At 47.4% G+C, this 21,777-nt stretch overlaps 1 protein-coding gene across 1 annotated transcript in view; it reads right to left on the reverse strand.

Annotated features, from left to right (window-relative positions):
* The window catches only part of LOC129714421 (voltage-dependent P/Q-type calcium channel subunit alpha-1A-like), a 261,546-nt gene that overhangs the window by 179,614 nt on the left and 60,155 nt on the right, over positions 1-21,777 (reverse strand). The window contains exons 3-4 of the mRNA XM_055664004.1: positions 11,319-11,424; positions 8,707-8,846 (exon numbers count right to left, since the gene is read on the reverse strand). Coding sequence (XP_055519979.1) covers positions 8,707-8,846; positions 11,319-11,424 — 246 coding nt within the window. The remainder of the gene's footprint in view (positions 1-8,706; positions 8,847-11,318; positions 11,425-21,777) is intronic.

Here is a 21,777-nt window from a genome sequence, read left to right on the forward strand (position 1 = left end):
GAATCTGTGGAACTCTCTGCCACAGAAGGTAGTTGAGGCCACACAGTTCATTGGCTATATTTAAGAGGGAGTTAGATGTGACCTTTGAGGCTAAAGGGATCAGGGGGTTTGGAGAGAAGGCAGGGATGGGATACTGAGTTGGATGATCAGCCATGATCATATTGAATGGCGAATGGTGCAGGCTCGAAGGGCTGAATGGCCTATTCCTGCACCTATTTTCTATGTTTCTATGTTATCCACTTTTGTGTGTTTTCGATGTTGAAGGCACTAAAATAGGATGAGCTAGAGGACAGGAAGAGAGGCAGGGGGTCCTAGCGCAAGGGTTTAGAAAGCGTTATTATAAATCAGAATTATTTCTGGAAATTAATTGCGAATCACAGCACAGATTAAATGTGCTGCAATTGTCTGTCACTGACTTGTCGTGCCTCGACAGCAGCCTCAGTCACACACACACACACACACACACACACAGTGCATCAGTTGACAGAGTCCACGCTGGGATAATTCCAGCAACAAAAACATCTCGCTTGCTTTTAGTAACCTCGCCCCATGAACCACGGGGAGAGCTAACAGGAAACGGTCGGCCTCCCGGAGTCAACGTCAAGGTCATGGGCTCCAGCGATCAGTTGTGTAGAGGCTTGTGACACAATCTCTCATGGTTAATCGAACGTCTCGGACCCCTTGATTAGAGTCCTCTCAGTGACTCACTGCTGGGCACCCATTATTCCATATATAAACCAGCCCAACACACAGTCGGCCTACTTCCTACATTTCACTCCTAGCTGTCCATTATCCTATATATAACCCATCAATATGCCTCCATTATCCTGCCACTTTGCTCAGCAGCCTTTCATTTGCTTCAAGACCCACTGAGCACATACTGCTCCAGGGTCGTGCTGAGCCAGTGGTATCATGTATGAGTAGCCATCTTCCAGATGTAATGAGTGCCTTCATCATCCCGTGGCTCGATGAGAAAACTGGGTATCGAGTGATTATGATAAAGTGTTTAAGAAGGAACTGCACTTCGCTCCATAGATGCTGCCGCACCCGCTGAGTTTCTCCAGCACTTTTGTGTACCTTCGATTTTCCAGCATCTGCAGTTCCTTCGTAAACACTTTGTCCACTCCACTGCGAAATCTCCTCAAGGTATTCAAGAAGGAACTGCAGATGCTGGAAAATACCTTCAAGGTGTGACTACTTTAAGAAGTTCTCCTCATCCCTCCAAAGACAGTTTTACAACCTCCTCTCTAACTGACCCCTCTCTGTCATTTCCCCTAATAAAAGGGTTTCGGCCCAAAACGTTGCCCATTTCCTTCGCTCCATAGACGCTGCTGCACCCGCTGAGTTTCTCCAGCATTTTGGTCTACCTTCGAGTGGTTATATGTTGTCCACTCTGTTGCCTAGACTAAATATCGTTCAAAAACATAGCTTTCTTCAAGGACACACCAAGTCCTTTCTTTGACCTCGCCAACATCTCGCTTTCAACAGTAGGCTTGAACGAATATACAACACTGGATGGGAAACTAGCCCCAATTACATAGAGTGGACCTGGATGAACAGACTGGATGTAGAGAGTTTAAGAAGGTCTGAAGAAGGGTTTCAGCCCGAAACGTTGCCTATCTCCTTCGCTCCATAGATGCTGCTGCACCCGCTGAGTTTCTCCAGCACTTTTGTCTACCTTGGATGTGGAGAGGATGTTTCTACTAGAGGGGGTTTAAATTCAATTAGAGTCATGGAGTCATACAGCATGGAAACAGGCCCTTCGGCCCATCATGCCCATGCCAACCATCAACGCCCATCTACACTAGTCCCACCTGTCCACATTTGGCCCATATCCCTCGAAACATTTCCTATCCATGTACCTCTCCAAATGTCTTTCAAATATTGTTAGAGTTCCAGCAGACTGTGTTTGATACCGATCAGGTGCTGTCTTTGTGGAGTTTGCGTGTTCTCTCTGCAAGTGAATCTGTTTTCTACATCCAAATAACCTGATGGTAAGTTAATTGTCCGCTGTGGTTTAGCGGAGGTGTTGGTGGGTGTCCGGAGAATTGGGGGTGAGTTGATTAGAATGCATTCATAAGTCATCGGCTCTTGGCTGGAGTCACTTGGCTGGTCAAGCAGGATAAGTTCATAAGTGATAGGAGTAGCATTTGGCCATTCGGCCCAAGACGTCTACTCTGCCCTTCAATCATGGCTGATTTCTCTCTCGCTCCTAACCCCATTCTCCAGCCTTCTCCCCATCCCTGGAGAACATGGATACGGTAGGTGACGTTTCAAGGGCCTCAATCCGAAACGTCACCCCTCCATGTTCATCAGAGATGCTGCCTGACCCGCTGGGTTACAAGAGATACATTTATTTGTCACATGTGCCAGTTGGCACAGTGAAATGTGATCATTACTCCAGCAATCTGTGAAACGTCACCTATCCATGTTCTCCACAGATGCTGCCTGACCCGCTGAGTTACTCCAGCACTCTGTGAAACGTCACCTATCCATGTTCTCCACAGATGCTGCCTGACCCGCTGAGTTACTCCAGCACTCTGTGAAACGTCACCTATCCATGTTCTCCACAGATGCTGCCTGACCCGCTGAGTTACTCCAGCACTCTGTGAAACGTCACCTATCCATGTCCTCCACAGATGCTGCCTGACCCGCTGAGTTACTCCAGCACTCTGTGAAACGTCACCTATCCATGTTCTCCACAGATGCTGCCTGACCCACTGAGTTACTCCAGCACTCTGTGAAACGTCACCTATCCATGTTCTCCACAGATGCTGCCTGACCCACTGAGTTATTCCAGCACTTCATGCATCAACCAGCATTGGCAGCTCCTTGTTACTACCGTCTGCTTTTCTCCTGAATGGTTTCAAAGATCATTGAATGGACGGAGCCTGCAGTGGGCTCGGCCACTCTGAAACATAAAAGGCAAGCAAGGAATGATCTTCCCGAAGCCATTGTATCAGGAAGCTCAGCTGGATATTTCCGGCATAGAGACAGAATCTAAAGCTGATGAGCTGTAATTTTAGTTACATCCTTGGTTGCCACTCTGCTTCATTGAGTATTCTGGGTCTCTGCACTATCCACTGGATAATCTGGCTCCGAACCTTTCTGTCTGTGACCTCTGCTGAAGGTGGAATTGGCTCGTCGGCAAAGACTAAAAATAGAGCCTTGTGTCGTTATTCACCTGTCTCCTGCGAAGAGGAGGGAGCTAAACTCCGCGAGTGCCAGAGGGAGGACAGAGCAAACTGCTGCCCGCCTGCCTGCCTGCCTGTCCATGGAGACTTTGTGGGTCAGACTCTTGCCTCCGAGGCACAAGGTTGTGGGTTCAAGTCCACTCCAGACACGTGCACTCAGTGAATCGCGACTGCCATCACCCCCCCACTGCAGCGGGGCAACATGTTGGAGGGTTTGTCTTTGGAGCAAGATATGAATGAATGAGTGTATACATTTGAGAATTATTCATGTGTGTATACATTTATATAATGGTATATGGACACACTGATCTGTTTTGTAGTCAATGCCTACTATGTTCTATTGTGCTGAAGCAAAGCAAGAATTTCATTGTCATATCAGGGACACATGACAATAAACTCACTTGAACTTGAACTTGAATGTGATATGTCACTGTGATGTTCTTTCTTTAACGTACCTGAGGTATGCAAAGAGTCACCAGGTAAAGGGCGAGGACAGAGCTACAAATAATCCCATGCCAGCCCCTCCTTTGTTCTCCCCGCCCCACCCCTTCACAGCGCCCCCCCCCCCCCCCTCCCGCGCCCTCCCCCCCCCTCACAGGACCAGGTGGGGAAGCGGTCAGTGTTATGGCGATCAGATGAGGTACAGTGTCAGCCTTGATCTCAGTGACTGATGGTGTTGGCCTCCACCTGCTTTGATTTGCCCAGTAAAATGCTGGAGTAACTCAGCAGGTCGGGCCTCATTCAGTCTGACCTGAAATATCACGATCCAGGTTCCTCAGAGATGCTCAGCGGGTGAGGCAGCATCTTAGGAGAGAAGGAACGGGTCGAGACCCATCCTTATTCATCCAGACTGAAGAAGGGTCTCGACCCGAAACGTCGCCCATTCCTTCTCTCCATAGATGCTGCCTGTCCTGCTGAGTTACTCCAGCACTTTGTGTCTACCTTCGATTTAACCATATAACCATATAACAATTACAGCACGGAAACAGGCCATCTCGACCCTTCTAGTCCGTGCCGAACACATATTCTCCCCTAGTCCCATATACCTGCGTTCAGACCATAACCCTCCATTCCCTTCCCATCCATATAACTCTCCAATTTATTTTTAAATAATAAAAACGAACCTGCCTCCACCACCTTCACTGTAAGCTCATTCCACACAGCTACCACTCTCTGAGTAAAGAAGTTCCCCCTCATGTTACCCCTAAACTTCAGTCCCTTAATTCCCAAGTCATGTCCCCTTGTTTGAATCTTCCCTACTCTCAGTGGGAAAAGCTTTTCCACATCAACTGTCTATCCCTCTCATCATTTTAAAAAGCTCTATCAAGTCCCCCCTTAATCTTCTGCGCTCCAAAGAATAAAGCCCTAACTTGTTCAACCTTTCTCTGTAACTTAGTTGCTGAAACCCAGGCAACATTCTAGTAAATCTCCTCTGTACTCTCTCGATTTGATCCAGCATCATCAGCATCTCACACATTTTCTCCACAGATGCTGCCTGACTTGCTGAGTGACTCCAGCACTCTGTGCCCTTTTGTGTAAAACCAGCATCCGCAGTCCCCTGGTTTCTATCTCTGATTTGCACAATATTAGGAGTTGATAATTAAGATCAAAATGAATGAGCGTGATAACAACTTCAAATACAGATGTGTTTTTTTAAAAATGGATGAGAAACTTGGAAGAGATAAGCTAACAAATTAATTTAAGACACATTGAAACACGCTCACGTCATTCAGTCCAGAAAATTTGCTGCTTAATCTTAGTTCCTTGCCTTAATATATCTCTTGATATGGGGAGAGGTGAATGCATCAGACAGTCTCCACTGATGTGCATGAAACTGGCACACTAAATAATGTATTCAACAAGAAGTGGTTTCTAAAATAACCCTTAAAGGTTTTGTACGTGGCATCTGTGATCACTTTGTACCGTGCAATGGCTATTTTTTCTTGTTGGATGCCATTCCTTCTCTTGTGAATGAGTCAGAGTGGTTTTTCTACTTAACGTTTTTAGAGAAACATGGAAACAAGGCCCTTCGGCCCACCAAGTCCATCCCAACCATCGATCATCCATTAATATTAGTTCCACGTTCTCCCGCTTTCTCATCCACTCCCAAGTTGACGGAGGCAACATTTTTTTTTTTTTATTTTTTTTTAAGAGGCCAATTGTTCACTGAAGCCAGTAGTTCACTGGGTGTAAAGCCAATAGCTTGGGGAATCACGGTGGCACAGCGGTAGTGTTACTTCTTACAGCAGACCCGAAGACAAGGGTTCAATCCCGACTTCGGGTGCTGTCTGTGCAGAGTTTGTACGTTCTCCTCAAGACCCTGGGTGGGTTTTGTCCGAGATTTTCGGTTTCCTCCCACACTCCAAAGACGTACAGGTTGACTTGCCCCAAATGTATGTCATGGCAGTTCATTAGTTTCTTAAGTTCATAGGAGCAGAGTTAGACCATTAGACATAGGTTGATAAAAGTGCTGGAGAAACTCAGCGGGTGCAGCAGCATCTATGGAGCGAAGGAAATAGGCAACGTTTCGGCCCGAAACCCTTCCGGGTTTTGGCCCGAAACGTTGCCTATTTCCTTCGCTCCATAGATGCGGGTTTCAGCCCGAAACGTTGCCTATTTCCTTCGCTCCATAGATGCTGCTGCACCCGCTGAGTTTCTCCAGCATTTTTGTCTACCTTCAATTTTCCAGCATCTGCAGTTCCTTCTTAAACAGGTTTGTAAGTTAATTGGCTTGCTATAAATGTAAATTGTCCCTTGTGTGTGTAGGATAGTGTTAGTAACATGTCAATATATATTAGGTATCTACAAGGTACCACATTATTGTACTTACTTCTAATAAAATATATATATTTTTAAAAAGGATAGTGTTAGTGTGAGGGGATCGCTGGTCGGTGTGGACTTTGTGGGTCGATGGGCCTGTTTCCACGCTGTATCTCTAAACCAAACTAAACTAAACTAGGGTGTAAAACCAGTAGTCTGAAGGGCACAGGAACACCTTAAATAAAACATAGAAAACTTTGGAAAGGAGTGCCAGGAACCATACTGACATTGAAAAGACAAAATATAGAGTACAGCATCAATTAATAACTTTCATGTACCAGACAATTTTTTCCTAATTCTTGTCAAAAATAGCCTGGCATCCTGTGCCATCCACAGCAAGATGCCATTACCACACAAAGGCGCAACAAAGTCAAAGCAGCCAGCTGCCAGGATAGAACGAACTCTTGAATTCTGAAGAGCACCGACCGACAAAGTGTTGCCTTCACTTTGGCAAACAGCGCAGTTTACCGTTCTCCCCGAACACAAAATGGAAGGCAGCACCCACAGTAGGTTTTGAAAGTGGATTGGCGACAAGTTCTGTCACCGATCTCAGTGCTATAATTTAGTGATGTGGATAGTGGGTTTGGTCAGGTTTCAGTATCTCCCATATCTCGTGTTTAAGAAGGAACTGCAGATGCTGGAAAATCGAAGGTACACAAAAGGTCTGACGAAGGGTTTCGGCCCGAAACGTTGCCTATTTCCTTTGCTCCATAGATGCTGCTGCACCCGCTGAGTTTCCCCAGCATTTTTGTGTATCTCCCATATCTCCACAGGTTGAGTATCTTTCTCCCATTTTGGGGAGAAGACAGGAGAATTGGGTTGAGAGGGAAAGATAGATCAGCCAAGATTGAATGGCGGAATAGACTCAACGGGCCGAATGGTCTAATTCTGCTCCTATCAACTTAAGAAACTAATGAACTGCCATGACATACATTTGGGGCAAACCAGGGATGAGGAATCTTTTCATGTTGGAAGGCCGCATTAATCTAATAAGGCCGCATCCAAGAAACTTCAATTAGATCTAGGATTATTTTGTTGAATCTTCTTTTTCCTTTTTGGTATTTTAAATACATTCATTTTAAGATTAAAATAAAATTAATAAAAGACGAACTAAAACATATTAATAAAAATAAAAGGATTTGTTCTACAAAATTTGGATTCATTCAAAAGGCCGCACTAAACAGTCTAGAAGGCCACATGCAGCCTTAAGGCAGGTTCCCCACCCCTTCCCTAAACAAATTTGCACAGGTCAGGAGAAGCATTTACTCTGAAAGTCAATCCTTCCTCCTCTTTCCAGCAGCCCCTTTGGTTAGATAGGTGAAGTTTTTCCCATGAAGAACACTTGATCTCATCTTAATTCCTGCAAGCAAGCAAGCAAGCCAGACTATCTCTGACTGATCCTTCCTGGCTGCAGGTCAGATGCGTAGAGCACATTCCCCTGCCAACGGCACTTCATCAACACCAAGCACACTCGACACAAAATCGCCCACAGCCCATTTGTAACCAACACATTTTTCCTATTGTACAAGAAGGGACTGCAGATGCTGGTTTACACCGAAGATAAACACAAGATGCTGGAGTGTCAGCGGGACAGGCAGCATCTCTGGGGAAAAGGGATGGGTGAAGTTTCGGGTCAAAACCCTTCATCAGACTCATAGTCAGGGTAGAGGGCACCACAGAGATAAGGAAGGGTAAGGTGTGAAATGAAGATATCAAAGGAGAAGTAGTTGAAGGAACGTTTTTTCACATTGGCAACTATGGTAACGTTTGCCTGCATTGGGCCAATATTTGATATCTTAACTGAAACTCAACATTCCTACAGTGCAGCCCCTCTATTTTGATTCCAGCCTCAAAGCAAGTTACAAAAACTGAGACACCGGGTACTTTGCAACATTTAGGATGCACCCCCACTCACTAGGACCCAGAGAACAGAAATTATGTCAGAGAGGCAGGCTGTTCATGTAGATCAAACAGTATTGCAGATTTGATCCATGTCTGGTTTTGCTGCTGATGACCTGATCGAAATCCATGTCAGGTTTTCCACACCACCACCACCTAGTAGCATGCGGGCAGCCATGTTGGTAAGCAGTTCAACTTGCCTACAATACTCATTTCGATGGTCTCTGTATGCATTCTAATTAAAATACTTGTTATGATATATAATGACTCTGTATCAATAGCACTTTGCACAGTTCAGGCCAATGCTTCCCTTCTGCACAAATATCCCACCCCTCCTCAATACACCCAACGATATAATGCGATACAATGGAACTTTATTCATCCCAGGAGGGAAATTGATCAACTGTACATCTTTATCCATTTGCTCTTCAAAATCATCACAGCTGGACTTCAAAGTCCTTCCTGTCAGCTGCAAGCTTCATATTACCAGCAATCTTCCAATAAACAGATTTATTGTCAATTTACCACTGGCTGCTCCTCCACACATGGAAATATCTTCTCTACATCCCCACTGGCCAAGCTTGTGTAGCATTTTCATGTTCTCACCCTCGTTTCTTCTCCACCTATTCCCCTCACCCCTCCTTGTCCATCAGGCACAGTTTGACCGCTCCACGTCCACTCTCTCTCTGTGTGCAGCTGAACCAGGGACAAACGCAAGCTGGCCAGCCTCGTGGTGACAGCAGCCCCCAACCCGGTAATAACATAGAAACATAGAAGCACGGGCGTGACTTACCCCGTGAGAACCACAACAAAGTCCATGATGTTCCAACCATTCCGTAGGTAAGAGCCCTTGTGGAAAGCAAAGCCCAGGGCGATTATTTTGATTCCTGCCTCAAAGCAAAAGATTCCAATGAAATATGGCTCGGTGTCGTCCTGAAACAAAGCAGAAACAGGCATTCAGTGTTTCCCAATCAACGTTTGGTTAATATCGACAGTTGCGTAAAAAGCTGTCAGCTTCACCCCAGCCTTTCCCAACATCAGAGGAAGATGGTTCAGCTAGCTGTAAGTTAAGAATTTGGTAGACAAAGATCCCCTGGAGAAATTCAGAGGGTATAAACCATCTATCCAGCGGAGGAAATAGGCATACGTCAGTCCTGACACCACACCTGGATCATCTGCGTGACAGTTTTGGTCTCCAAATCTGATGGAAATACATGTCCTTCCATAGAGGGGAGTGCAAAAGGTTACGCAACTGATTCCTGGGATGTCAGGACCAAGACTTATGAAGAAAGACTGGATAGACTTGGTTTATACTCAAAGAATTTTGGAGATTGAGAGGGGATCTTATAGAAACTTACAAAATGCTTAAGGGGTTGGACAGGCTAGATGCAGGAAGATTGTTCCCGATGTTGGGGAAGTCCAGGGCAAGGGGTCACAGCTTAAGGATAAGGGGGAAATCCTTTAAAACCGAGATGAGAAGAACATTTTTTCACACACAGAGAATGGTGAATCTCTGGAATTCTCTGCCACAGAGGGTAGTTGAGGCCAGTTCATTGGCTATATTTAAGAGGGAGTTAGATATGGCCCTTGTGGCCAAGGGGATCAGAGGGTATGGAGAGAAGGCAGGTACGGGATACTGAGTTGGATAATCAGCCATGATCATATTGAATGGCGGTGCAGGCTCGAAGGGCCGAATGGCCTACTCCTGCACCTAATTTCTATTTTTCTATGTTTCTATGTTTCTATGTTTCGGCCCGAAACGTTGCCTATTTCCAGAAGGGTTTCGGCCTGAAACGTTGCCTATTTCCTTCGCTCCATAGATGCTGCCGCACCCGCTGAGTTTTCCAGCACTTTTGTCTACCTTCGATTTTCCAGCATCTGCAGTTCCTTCTTGAACACTGTAAGTTCTTTCACGGTTCAAGTCTCAGTCAGGGGTTTGGGCACAAAGTTCTAGGTTGGCTATCCGGTGACTATCCGCTGTCACAGTGACATTATTGAGGGATGCTGTGTTTCAGCTAATATATCAAATATTCAACCATGGCTGATCTATCTTTCCCTCCCAACACCATTCTCCCGCCTTCTCCCCCTAACCCCTGACTAATCAAGAATCTATCTATCTCTGCCTTAAAAATATCCAACGATGGCCTCCGCAGCCGTCTGTAGCAATGAATTCCACAGATTCACCAGCCTCTGACAAACAAAAATCCTCCCTGTCTCCTTTCTGAAGAGAAGTCCTTTTATTCAGAACCTGGAACCTCTGGTCCTAGACTCTCCCATGAGTGGAAACTTCCTCTCCACATCAACTCTATGCACTATTTGGTAAGTTTTAATGAGATACCCCTTCATCCTTCTAAACTCCAGCGAGTACAGGCCCAGTGCCATCATACGCTCATCGTATGTTAACCCACTCATTCCTGGGATCATTCTTGTAAATCCTCCTCTCCAGCACCAACAAGTCAAGTCAAGTCAAGCCAAGTAAATCGCCCCGCGCGGCCTAAAATGGCCGTGGGACTCATCATCGCCCGCCTGGGGCTTGGACATCGGGAGAGACACGGAGAACAGGGGAGAGAAAAGACTTGCCTTCCATCACAGTGGCTTCACTGTGATGGATGTTTGTGTGAATTTAATTATGTGTATGTCTGTAAGACAGTGTCTTTGTTTGTATGGCTGTGGAAACAACATTTCGTTTGAGTCTCACTGGGGCTCAAATGATAATAAATTTGTATTGTATTGTATTGTATTGTATTGCTTAGATCCTTGCTTAGATATGGGCCCTTGCTTATACACATCCTTGCTTAGATATGGGCCCTTGCTTATACACATCCTTGCTTAGATATGGGCCCTAAAATTGCTCACAGTACTCAAAGCTGCTCAACGGTGGCCTATAGATGCTGGACCTGTCCACAACAGCCAAACCCCACCCGTAAATAAAGGAAGTTTTATCCATCAGCAAACGATCTGTCCAATAGACCTCTATCCAATAATCCACGCCTAATGCCCCTGTCCCACTTAGAAAACCTGAACGGAAACCTCTGGAGACTTTGTGCCCCACCCAAGGTTTCCGTGCGGTTCCCGGAGCTTTTTGTCAGTCTCCCTACCTGCTTCCACTACTGCCTGCAACCACCTGCAACCTCCGGGAACCGCACGGAAACCTTGGGTGGGGCGCAAAGTCTCCAGAGGTTTCCGTTCAGGTTTCCTAAGTGGGACGGGGGCATTAAGCATTTCTCAATGCCAACTTGGCACGGCATTAGCTGGTCTACAGTGTCCCTGACTGCAGCACTCCCTCAATACTGCCCCCCCCCCCACAGTGCAGGACTCCCTCAGTACTGCCCCTCTATTTTGATATGGGGTGGTCAATGTCGTGCATGAGTAGGTGAGACATGGATGAGAAAGAAGATTACTTACAAGTCGTTCGGACATGGGAGTCTTGTCATCATCGGGTAGGTGTTGCTCCAGTGCTAAGACGATGCAGTTGGCGATGATTGTTGCTAAAATCATGTATTCAAATGGAGTGCCAAAGTTAAGGTAAATTCTGGTCCACAGACATGATACATTTATACAACAACCTCCATTGATATAGAAACATGGTACAGTTATTGCTCAACCAATTTTATAAACATAAATACGCCAATTTAGTTTAGTTTAGTCTAGAGATACAGCTCGAGACAGGCCATTCGGCCCACCGAGTCTGCCATTCACTGTGATCATGGCTGATCATCCACAATCAGCACAGGGTGGGGCAAATCAGGCAGTCAGGATAAATATACGCTCCTCCAACGCACAGTTTTCTTCTAGTTTCCTCCTCGTCTCCAACACCCCCCCCCCCCCCCCCAACCTATAATCAGCCTTACATAGACAATAGGTGCAGGAGTAGGCCATTCGGCCCTTCGAGCCTGCACCGCCATTCAATATGATCATGGCTGATCATCCAACTCAGTATCCCATACCCGCCTTCTCTCCATACCCCCTGATCCCTTTAGCCACATCTAACTCCCTCTTAAATCTAGCCAATGAACTGTGGCCTCAACTACCTTCTGTGGCAGAGGATTCCACAGATTCACCACTCTCTGTGTAAAAAATGATTTTCTCATCTCGGTCCTAAAAGATTTCCCTCTTATCCTTAAACTGTGACCCCTAGTTACGAAAGGTCCCAACCCGTAACGTCACCTATCCATGTTCTCCACGACACACACAATGCTGGAGTAACTCAGCGGGACAGGCAGCATCTCTGAAGAGCAGGAATGGGTGACGTTTTAAGGTCAAGGCCTTTCTACAGTCTGAAGCAAAGATCTTATAGCAGAGCTATAGGATCTTTGGTCTGAAGAAGGGTCTCGACCCGAAACGTCATCCAGCGATGCTGCCTGACCCGCTGAGTTACTCCAACACTTTGTGTCTCCCTTCGATTTGAACCAGCATCTGCAGTTCTCTCCAGCGATGCTGCCTGACCCACTGACAGCACTTTGTGTCTGAGTTCAACATTTGACAGATGAAGAGAATGGAGTGGGCCAGGAATGATAGTGCTGAACATCTGACAGCGATCAGCAATAATCTCATGTCTTCATGCATCAACCACAGCTCAGGTCCGGATGGTGCCTAGTGGAGCAGCAAAACTGATTGGAACGGGAACGCACAGCTGTCCTCATTTAATGCACCAACTACATTTCAATCAGAGGCCAATACTTCCAAACTGTGGACAAATATCAGGAATTCCCACTCCAGAGCACATATAAGACTTCCATCGCCATAAACTTTAGTTTAGTTTAAACATACAGCGCGGAAACAGGCCCTTCGGCCCTTCGATCCCCTGCACACTATCGCTATCTTACACTAGGGACAATTTACATTTATACCAAGGCCATTAACCTACAAACCAGTATGTCTTTGGAGTGTGGGAGGAAACCGGAGCACCCGGAGAAAACCCACACAGGTCACGGGGAGAACGTACAAACTCCGTACAGACAGCACCCGTAGTCAGGATCGAACTGGCGCTGTAATGCCCCTGTCCCACTTAGGAAACCTGAACGGAAACCTCTGGAGACTTTGCGCCCCACCCAAGGTTTCCGTGCGGTTCCCGGAGGTTGCAGGTGGTTGCCGGAGGTTGCAGGTAGTGGAAGCAGGTAGGGAGACTGACAAAAACCTCCGTGTGGCCCTGATTCAGATAGATGAAAGAACACAATGTAAGGTGCAGAGAGACACAAGGGGGTGCAGATACTGGAACCTTGAGCAGAACACAAAGTGTTGGCAGAAGTCCTGGGATGTCAGGACTGTCTTATGAAGAAAGACTGGATAGACTTGGTTTATACTCTCTAGAATTTAGAAGATTGAGAGGGGATCTTATAGAAACTTACAAAATTCTTAAGGGGTTGGACAGGCTAGATGCAGGAAGATTGTTCCCGATGTTAGGGAAGTCCAGGACAAGGGGTCACAGCTTAAGGATAAGGGGGAAATCCTTTAAAACCGAGATGAGAAGAACTTTTTTCACACAGAGAGTGGTGAATCTCTGGAACTCTCTGCCGCAGAGGGTAGTTGAGGCCAGTTCATTGGCTATATTTAAGAGGGAGTTAGATGTGGCCCTTGTGGCTAAGGGGATCAGAGGGTATGGAGAGAAGGCAGGTACAGGATGCTGAGTTGGATGATCAGCCATGATCATATTGAATGGCGGTGCAGGCTCGAAGGGCCGAATGGCCTACTCCTGCACCTAATTTCTATGTTTCTATGTCTACGGGTCAGGCAGCGTCTGTGGAGGGAATGGTCACGGACATTTTGGATCGGGACCCCTCAACTGACTGTCTAAAAAAGGCGTATGTGCAGGAAGGAACTGCAGATGCAGGTTTAAACCGTAGACACAACATGCTGGAGTAACTCAGCGGGACAGGCAGCATCTCTGGAGAGAAGGAATGGGTGACCTTTCGGGTCCGATGAAGGGTCTCGACCCGGAACGTCACCCATTCCTTCTCTCCAGAGATGCCGCCTGTCCCGCTGAGTTACTCCAGCATTTTGTGTCTACCTAGGGGAATCAAGGACCAGAGGACAGAGGTTTAAGGTGAGGGGGGAAAGATTTAATAGGAATCTGAGGGGTAACTTTTACACACACAAAGGGTGGTGGGTGTATGGAACAAGCTGCCAGAGGAGGTAGTTGAGGCAACATTTGAGAAACGTTTGGACGGGTATACGGATAGGACAGGTTTAGAGGGATATGGGCCAAACGCAGGCAGGTGGGTCTAGTGTAGATGGGAGATGTTGGCCGGTGTGGGCAAGTTGGGCCGAAGGGCCTGTTTCCGTGCTGTATCACTCTATGACCTAACTCATTCAAGTAAAGAGATTGGAAAAACTGGGTTTAAGAAGGAACTGCAGATGCTGGAGAATCGAAGGTACACAAAAAAGGTACACAGATGCTGGAGAATCAAAGGTACACAGATGCTGGAGAATCGAAGGTACACAAAAAAGCTGGAGAAACTCTATGGAGCGAAGGAAATAGGCAACGTTTCGGGACGAAACGTTGCCTATTTCCTTTGCTCCATAGATGCTCCTTCGCTCCATAGATGCTGCTGCATCCGCTGAATTTCTCCAGCTGTTTTGTGTACCTTGGAAAAAAACTGGGTGCTCGACGATTAGATACTCTCGATCACAGAATGAGTTCAGGACTGTCAGGTGTCTGAAAAAACACAGTCTCTCACAGAAACTTGCCCTTTTCAGGCCAGTGAGCTGTTTATTGCTGAGGATTAATGGGGCAGCTTTGTGCAGCAGCCCCCGCTGGGATCTTGGCTGGAGCCGCCCACTCTCATTTCACTCGGATCTTTGACAGCATCCGAGGCGACCTCCAGCCCATCTGTCTGCAAACTCCTGGCTTCTCCGTTCAGTGTAAGGAATGGTGAAGGAGGGGAAGAGAGAGAGAGGGGGAGAAAGGGAATTAGGCTGGGGTGGTGGGGGGGGGGCGGGGGGGTGGAGAGACCAAGATGGAGATGGGAGGGGGGGCAGTAGTGGAGGGGGGGGAAAGGGGAAGGTAAGGAGGAGAGATAGAGAGAGACAGATAGAGAAAGAGAGACAGAGGGTGAGAGAGAGACCGATACAAAGAGAGATACAGCGAAACAGACAGAGGAGAGAGGAGAGAGAGAGAAAGTCAGAAAGGGGGAGAGAGACAGAGAGAGAGAGAGAGAGATAGAGAGAGAGGGAGGGAGAGAGAGGGAGGGAGAGAGAGAGAGAGGGAGAGAGAGAGAGAGACAGAGAGAGAGAGAGAGAGAGAGAGAGAGACAGAGAGAGAGAGAGACACAGGGAGAGAGAGAGAGAGAGAGACAGAGAGAGAGAGAGAGAGAGAGAGGAGAGAGAGAGAGAGAGAGAGAGACATGAGAGAGAGAGAGAGAGAGAGAGAGAGAGTCAGAGAGAGAGAGACAGAGAGAGAGAGAGAGAGAGAGAGTGAGGGGGGGGAGAGAAAGAGCGAAGAGAGAGAGAGGGGGGGGGAATGAAATGAAAGGAAAAAGAGAATGGGAGGAAGGAGGAGAGAGAGACATTAGGAGAGAGAGAGAGGAAGGGGCGAGTGGAGAGAGTGAGAGTGGGAAAGAGAGAGAGAGAGGTGGGCGGGTGAGGTGGAAGGGAAGGTTTTGTAGCGAGGGGGCAAGAGTTACAGGCATAGCGAGGGTTCAATCTAAGCAACAATGTGGATCCCCTCCTTGGTGGAAGTAGCAGAATAATATTGACACTTCCCTCAAATTGGAGGCAGTTTCTTGGGGGTGGGTAGATATAGGTTGCTTCTTTCCCCACTAGAAAACCAACCAATGCTTTCAATATTTCCAAGGTCCCCGGCAGGTTTGCTGCCTCGGGAAATATTGTCAAAGAATCTGATGGGTAACATTTCAAAAATCAATGGCAGCCGAGCCAAGGATTGGCTCCTTACCAAGTGGCTTTGACCCTGTGGAGTGCAATGGAACCAGTCAGTTTCCGGCCCGTTTACTGACCCAGACTATGGATCTCTTCGGTTACACAAAAAAGCTGGAGAAACTCAGCGGGTGCAGCAGCATCTATGGAGCGAAGGAAATAGGCAACGTTTCGTCCCGAAACGTTGCCTATTTCCTTCGCTCCATAGATGCTGCTGCACCCGCTGAGTTCTCCAGCTTTTTTGTGTAACCTTCGATTCTCCAGCATCTGCAGTTCCTTCTTACATCATAGAAACATAGAAATTAGGTGCAGGAGTAGGCCATTCGGCCCTTCGAGCCTGCACCGCCATTCAATACGATCATGGCTGATCATCCAACTCAGTATCCCGTACCTGCCTTCTCTCCATACCCCCTGATCCCCTTAGCCACAAGGGCCACATCTAACTCCCTCTTAAATATAGCCAATGAACTGGCCTCAACAACCCTCTGTGGCAGAGAGTTCCAGAGATTCGCCACTCTCTGTGTGAAAAAAAGTTCTTCTCATCTCGGTTTTAAAGGATTTCCCCCTTATCCTTAAGCTGTGACCCCTTGTCCTGGACTTCCCTAACATCGGGAACAATCTTCCTGCATCTAGCCTGTCCAACCCCTTAAGAATTTTGTAAGTTTCTATAAGATCCCCTCTCAATCTTCTAAATTCTAGAGAGTATAAACCAAGTCTATCCAGTCTTTCTTCATAAGACAGTCCTGACATCCCAGGAATCAGTCTGGTGAACCTTCTCTGCACTCCCTCTATGGCAATAATGTCCTTCCTCAGATTTGGAGACCAAAACTGTACGCAATACTCCAGGTGTGGTCTCACCAAGACCCTGTACAACTGCAGTAGAACACTATGGATCTGTCCAATCCTTGCATCGGGTCTAAAGATAAAACTCAGGACAAATGTCCACAAACATTCTTTCTGCGAGCGGTCAAAATCTCTCAGCATCCGACCACATCCAAGTTTACAGCAGCAGAGGATTCATTTGTGTAGGAAGGAACTGCAGATGCTGGTTTACCCCGAATAGAGAGACACAAAATGCTGGAGTAACTCAGCGGGGCAGAAAAAGTCATTGTCTATAATCAAGATGGACAGATTCTTGATCAGTGCGGGTGTCAGGGGTTATGGGGGGAAGGCAGGAGAATGGGGTTGAGAGGGAGAGATAGATCAGCCATGATTGAATGGCAGAGTACACTTGATGGGCCGAATGGCCTAATTCTGCTCCTATCGCCTATGAACTTATGACAAAAAAAAGGCTGGAGTTCTTTCATTTAACTGAATCATCCCACCACAGCTCGAGAGTGGGCCTGAACAACTACTAGACACCTCATTGGTGACCCTCGGGCTATCTTTGATCGGATTTTACTGGTGATGGTGGTGATGGTGATGATGGTGATGATGAATGCATCTACTAGGGTCATGAGTTCATAGGTGATAGGAGCAGAATTAGGCCATTCGGCCCTTCAAGTCCACTCCACCATTCAATCATGGCTGATCTATCTCTCCCTCTCAACCCCATTCTCCTGCCTTCTCCCCATAACCCCAGACACCCGCACTGATCAAGAATCCGTTGATCTTGATTATAGAGGATGACTTTCCCTCCACAGTCATTGGAGGCCTTAAAACTGATCCAATGACTTGGCCTCCACAGCAGTCTGTGGCAATGAGTTCCACAGATTCACCACCCTCTCAGTAAAGTCTACCACGTAAATCAGAGAGCCAGCAGTTGCATCACCGTAGTCGGCTCACAATCCTGGCAACAGCCAGCTGTAAAACAAACCCCACCCCCCTCGCTCACAAGATGTAGGTGAAGCAACGTTACTGAGGGTGACGGACACTTTTGCGTACATTCCGCTAATTAAACGGAGAGAAAAATCAATCCCCTCTTTTAATCATCTCCCCACGACGCCACGACCTGTTGGCTGATTCATTGTGATGAATGTCCACTATTACACAATCTAAACAAGCTGACCCAAAGCCAGATCAGTGCAAGGTGGCCATGGTTTGGGAAGCTTATCTTGCAGCTATTCTTCAATGCTCTGCATTCACATTGGGCATCCTGTTCACCCGGTACAATGGTACATTATTGCCACAGGCCAAGAGTCACACAGCTGTGGAAACAGGCCCTTCGGCCCAACTTGCCAATGCTGACCACCAACATGTCCCATCTACACTAGTTCCCACCTGCCTGCGTTTGGCCCATATCCTTCTTATCCATGTACCTTGTTCCAGTGAAGATAGACACAAGATGCTGGAGTAACTCAGCGGGACAGGCAGCATCTCTGGAGAGAAGGAATGGGTGACGTTTCGGGTCGAGACCCTTCTTCAGACTGAAGACTGAACATCACCTATTCCTTCTCTCCAGAGATGCTGCCTGACCCGCTGAGTTACTCCAGCATTTTGTGTCTATCTTCACTGTAACAAGGTACCCCCTGTGACCTGCGTGGGTTTTCTCCGAGATCTTCGGTTTCCTCCCACACTCCAAAGGCGTGCAGGTTTGTAGGTTAATTGGCTTGGTGAAAATGTGAATAAAATTGTCCCTAGTGGGTATAGGATAGTGTTAATGTGCGGGGTCGCTGGTCGGTGCAGACCCAGTGGGGCCTGTTTCCGTGTTGTATCTCTATACTAACATAAACTAAAAGATGCTGCCTGTCCCGCTGAGTTACTCCAGCATTTTGTGTCCACCTTTTGCAGTCAGAACTTGGCCATCAAGATCCTTTGTCCAGACTGGGTCAGAGTTGCAGAGATCAGCCAGGCCAGGCGATGTTGTCGGAGTTGACAGCAGCAAGAGTCAAGCGACTTTAACAAGCACCTGGGTGGGACCAGAGCAACGAGATCCGTATTTGCAGCAACTTTACAGACACATTAAGCCCGACAACAAATAAATATACAATAAATGATCAGTATTCTAGTAAACCAGATCACGAAAGTACAAGCTAACTCTCAGTCTGAAGTGCCGTTGATATATCTCGTTTCTCCACCCGGAACATCACCTGTTCCTTTTCTCCAGTGAAGCTGCCTGATCTGCCGAGTTACTCAAAGGGCCGGGAGGAGAACCGGGAGGTGGTCACGGTGGCACAGCGGTAGAGTTGCTGCCTTACAGCAGAATACAGCACCAGAGACCCGGGTTTGATCCTGACTACGGGCGCTGTCTGTACGGAGTTTGCACGTTCTCCCCGTGACCTGCGTGGGTTTTCTCCGAGATCTCCGGTTTCCTCCCACACTCCAAAGACGTGCAGGTTTGTAGGTTAATTGGCTTGGTGTAAATGTCAAAAAATAACGTCCAGTATAACATTGTCCAACTTCCAGTATAGACCCTGGTGGACTCTTCAGAAGGTACAAGGTCCAACTTTCCGTATCTTCAAGGTCGGCTGCGGGAGGCTTACCCTGGGGCACGAAGGCTGAAGGCCCAGAGAACAGAGAAGGACATCTCGCTGGTGAACCAACTGAGGTGATGGCAGCAATGGGCCTTCATGACCAAAGATCCATTCCGTGAGAGGGAGGGAGTGCAGAGACGGTTCACCAGACTGATTCCTGGGATGTCAGGACTGTCTTATGAAGAAAGACTGGATAGACTTGTTTTATACTCTCTAGAATTTAGAAGATTGAGAGGGGATCTTATAGAAACTTACAAAATTCTTAAGGGGTTGGACAGGCTAGATGCAGGAAGACTGTTTCCGATGTTGGGGAAGTCCAGGACAAGGGGTCACAGCTTAAGGATAAGGGGGAAATCCTTTAAAACCGAGATGAGAAGAACTTTTTTCACACAGAGAGTGGTGAATCTCTGGAACTCTCTGCCACAGAGGGTAGTTGAGGCCAGTTCATTGGCTATATTTAAGAGGGAGTTAGATGTGGCCCTTGTGGCTAAGGGGGTATGGAGAGAAGGCAGGTACGGGATACTGAGTTAGATGATCAGCCATGATCATATTGAATGGCGGTGCAGGCTCGAAGGGCCGAATGGCCTATTCCTGCACCTAATTTCTATGTTTCTATGCGAGCAAGATAGTCCACTCGACGAAATAGACGTCGTACGGTCATGGCTAGATTCGCGGGTAATTTTCATCCCCATTTCTTGGTTCTTCCTCGGTCGTGGGATTCGAGCCACCGTTGACGGGACGATCTTGACTCCTGTAGCCGGCGACTCTGCGTCGAGGCGATCCGCCCCCACATCGGGGGAGGGGGATGTCAGCTCCCCAACGCCGAGCGATGGAATCTCGCGTCGGGGCTGGTCGAACCTTCTGTAACATTGGAGCTCCCGACTAGCCTCTTCCCGAAGACTGCGAGCTCTTGATGGTAAAGAAAGGTGAAGGTAGAAAAAATATATTTCAAAAAGGAGCCCTCTCCAATCTTCAGGTCGGTCATAACATTGCTTTGACCAGATGGACCTAATCTCATCAGTAGAATGGACATTCACTGAGATCCAGTGCCAGGAGCATCTGGGGGTGTGCAGAAAATTCACTCAGAAGACGGAGGGGGAGTGGAACGCATTACTGAGGGGGCTGGGGTGGAAGAGTTGTTAATCACACTTAAGTAGGCGATGTGCAGTCACCTCCAGGAACCACAGATCAAGAGCTGGGAAGTGAGATCAAGACGGATAGATCTTCTACAGCCAACATGTACAATGGAATAAATAGCCTCTTTTTTTTTATGGTGACCTCTATGTGATCCCAAAATTAGACAGGGACTGAGAAATACTTAAAATGTACAGGGTTGAGGACAAAGAGCTGACATAGGCCGACACAATGGTAACTCTTGTGTCGAAACAAACAAAATAGGTGCAGTAGGCCATTTGGCCCTTCGAGCCAGCACATAGTGCTGGCTCGAAGGGCCGAATGGCCTACTGCGCCAATTTTAATATGATCATGGATGGTCATCCAAAATCAATATGATCATGGATGGTCATCCAAAATCAGTACCCCGTTCCTGCTTTCCCCCATATCCCTTGATTCCTTTAGTCCTAAGAGCTAACTCTAAAGGGCCTGTCCCACTTGAGAGTCATTTGCGTGTAATTTACGCAACATCATTTATTCGTCATGACGCACGACGCGCGCACGTGATACGTGCATAGTGGTCATTACGCGCGCGTGTTGCGTGGTGACATAGCGGTCGTGTGCGGCGGGCGTTCCAGGATTTCGGGACGTACCAAATCTTCGTGACACGCAAATGTCGCCCAAGTGGGACAGTCCCTTAACTCTCTCTTGAAAACACCCAGTGAACTGGCCTCCACTGCCATGCTGTTGTTAGCATAAGCCCCAGTAACATTATACAGTAGACCTCACCGAGGCTGTAACACTCCAGAAGCAGGGGTCACAGTTGAAGAATAAGGGGTCAGGCATTTAGGACTGAGATGAGGAAAAACTTTTTCACATGGAGAGTTGTGAATCTGTGGAGTTCTCTGCCACAGAAGGCAGTGGAGGCCCATTCACTGGATGTTTTCAAGAGAGTTAGATTTAGCTCTTAGGGCTAACGGAATCAGGGATATGGGGGGGGGAGGGGGGGGAAGGCAGGAACAGGGTACTGGAAAAAGCAGGAATGGGCTTGTACAATCTGGAGTTTAGAAGGATGAGAGGGGATCTTATTGAAACATATAAGATTATTAAGGATTTGGACAAGCTAGAGGCAGGAAACATGTTCCCGATGTTGGGGGAGTCCAGAACCAGGGGCCACACAGTTTAAGAATAAGGAGTAAGCCATTTAGAAAGGAGACGACGAAACACTTTTTCTCACAGAGAGTGGCGAGTCTGTGGAATTCTCTGCTTCAGAGGGCAGTGAAGGCAGGTGACTCCGGATGCTTTCAAGAGAGAGCTAGATAGGGCTCTTAAAAATAGCGGAGTCAGGGGATATGGGGAGAAGGCAGGAACGGGGTACTGATTGGGGATGATCAGCCATGATCACATTGAATGGCAGTGCTGGCTCGAAGGGCCGAATGGCCTACTCCTGCATCTATTGTCTATTG

The sequence above is a fragment of the Leucoraja erinacea genome, chromosome 39 (assembly GCF_028641065.1).
Source record: "Leucoraja erinacea ecotype New England chromosome 39, Leri_hhj_1, whole genome shotgun sequence".
Lineage (NCBI taxonomy): Eukaryota > Metazoa > Chordata > Chondrichthyes > Rajiformes > Rajidae > Leucoraja > Leucoraja erinaceus.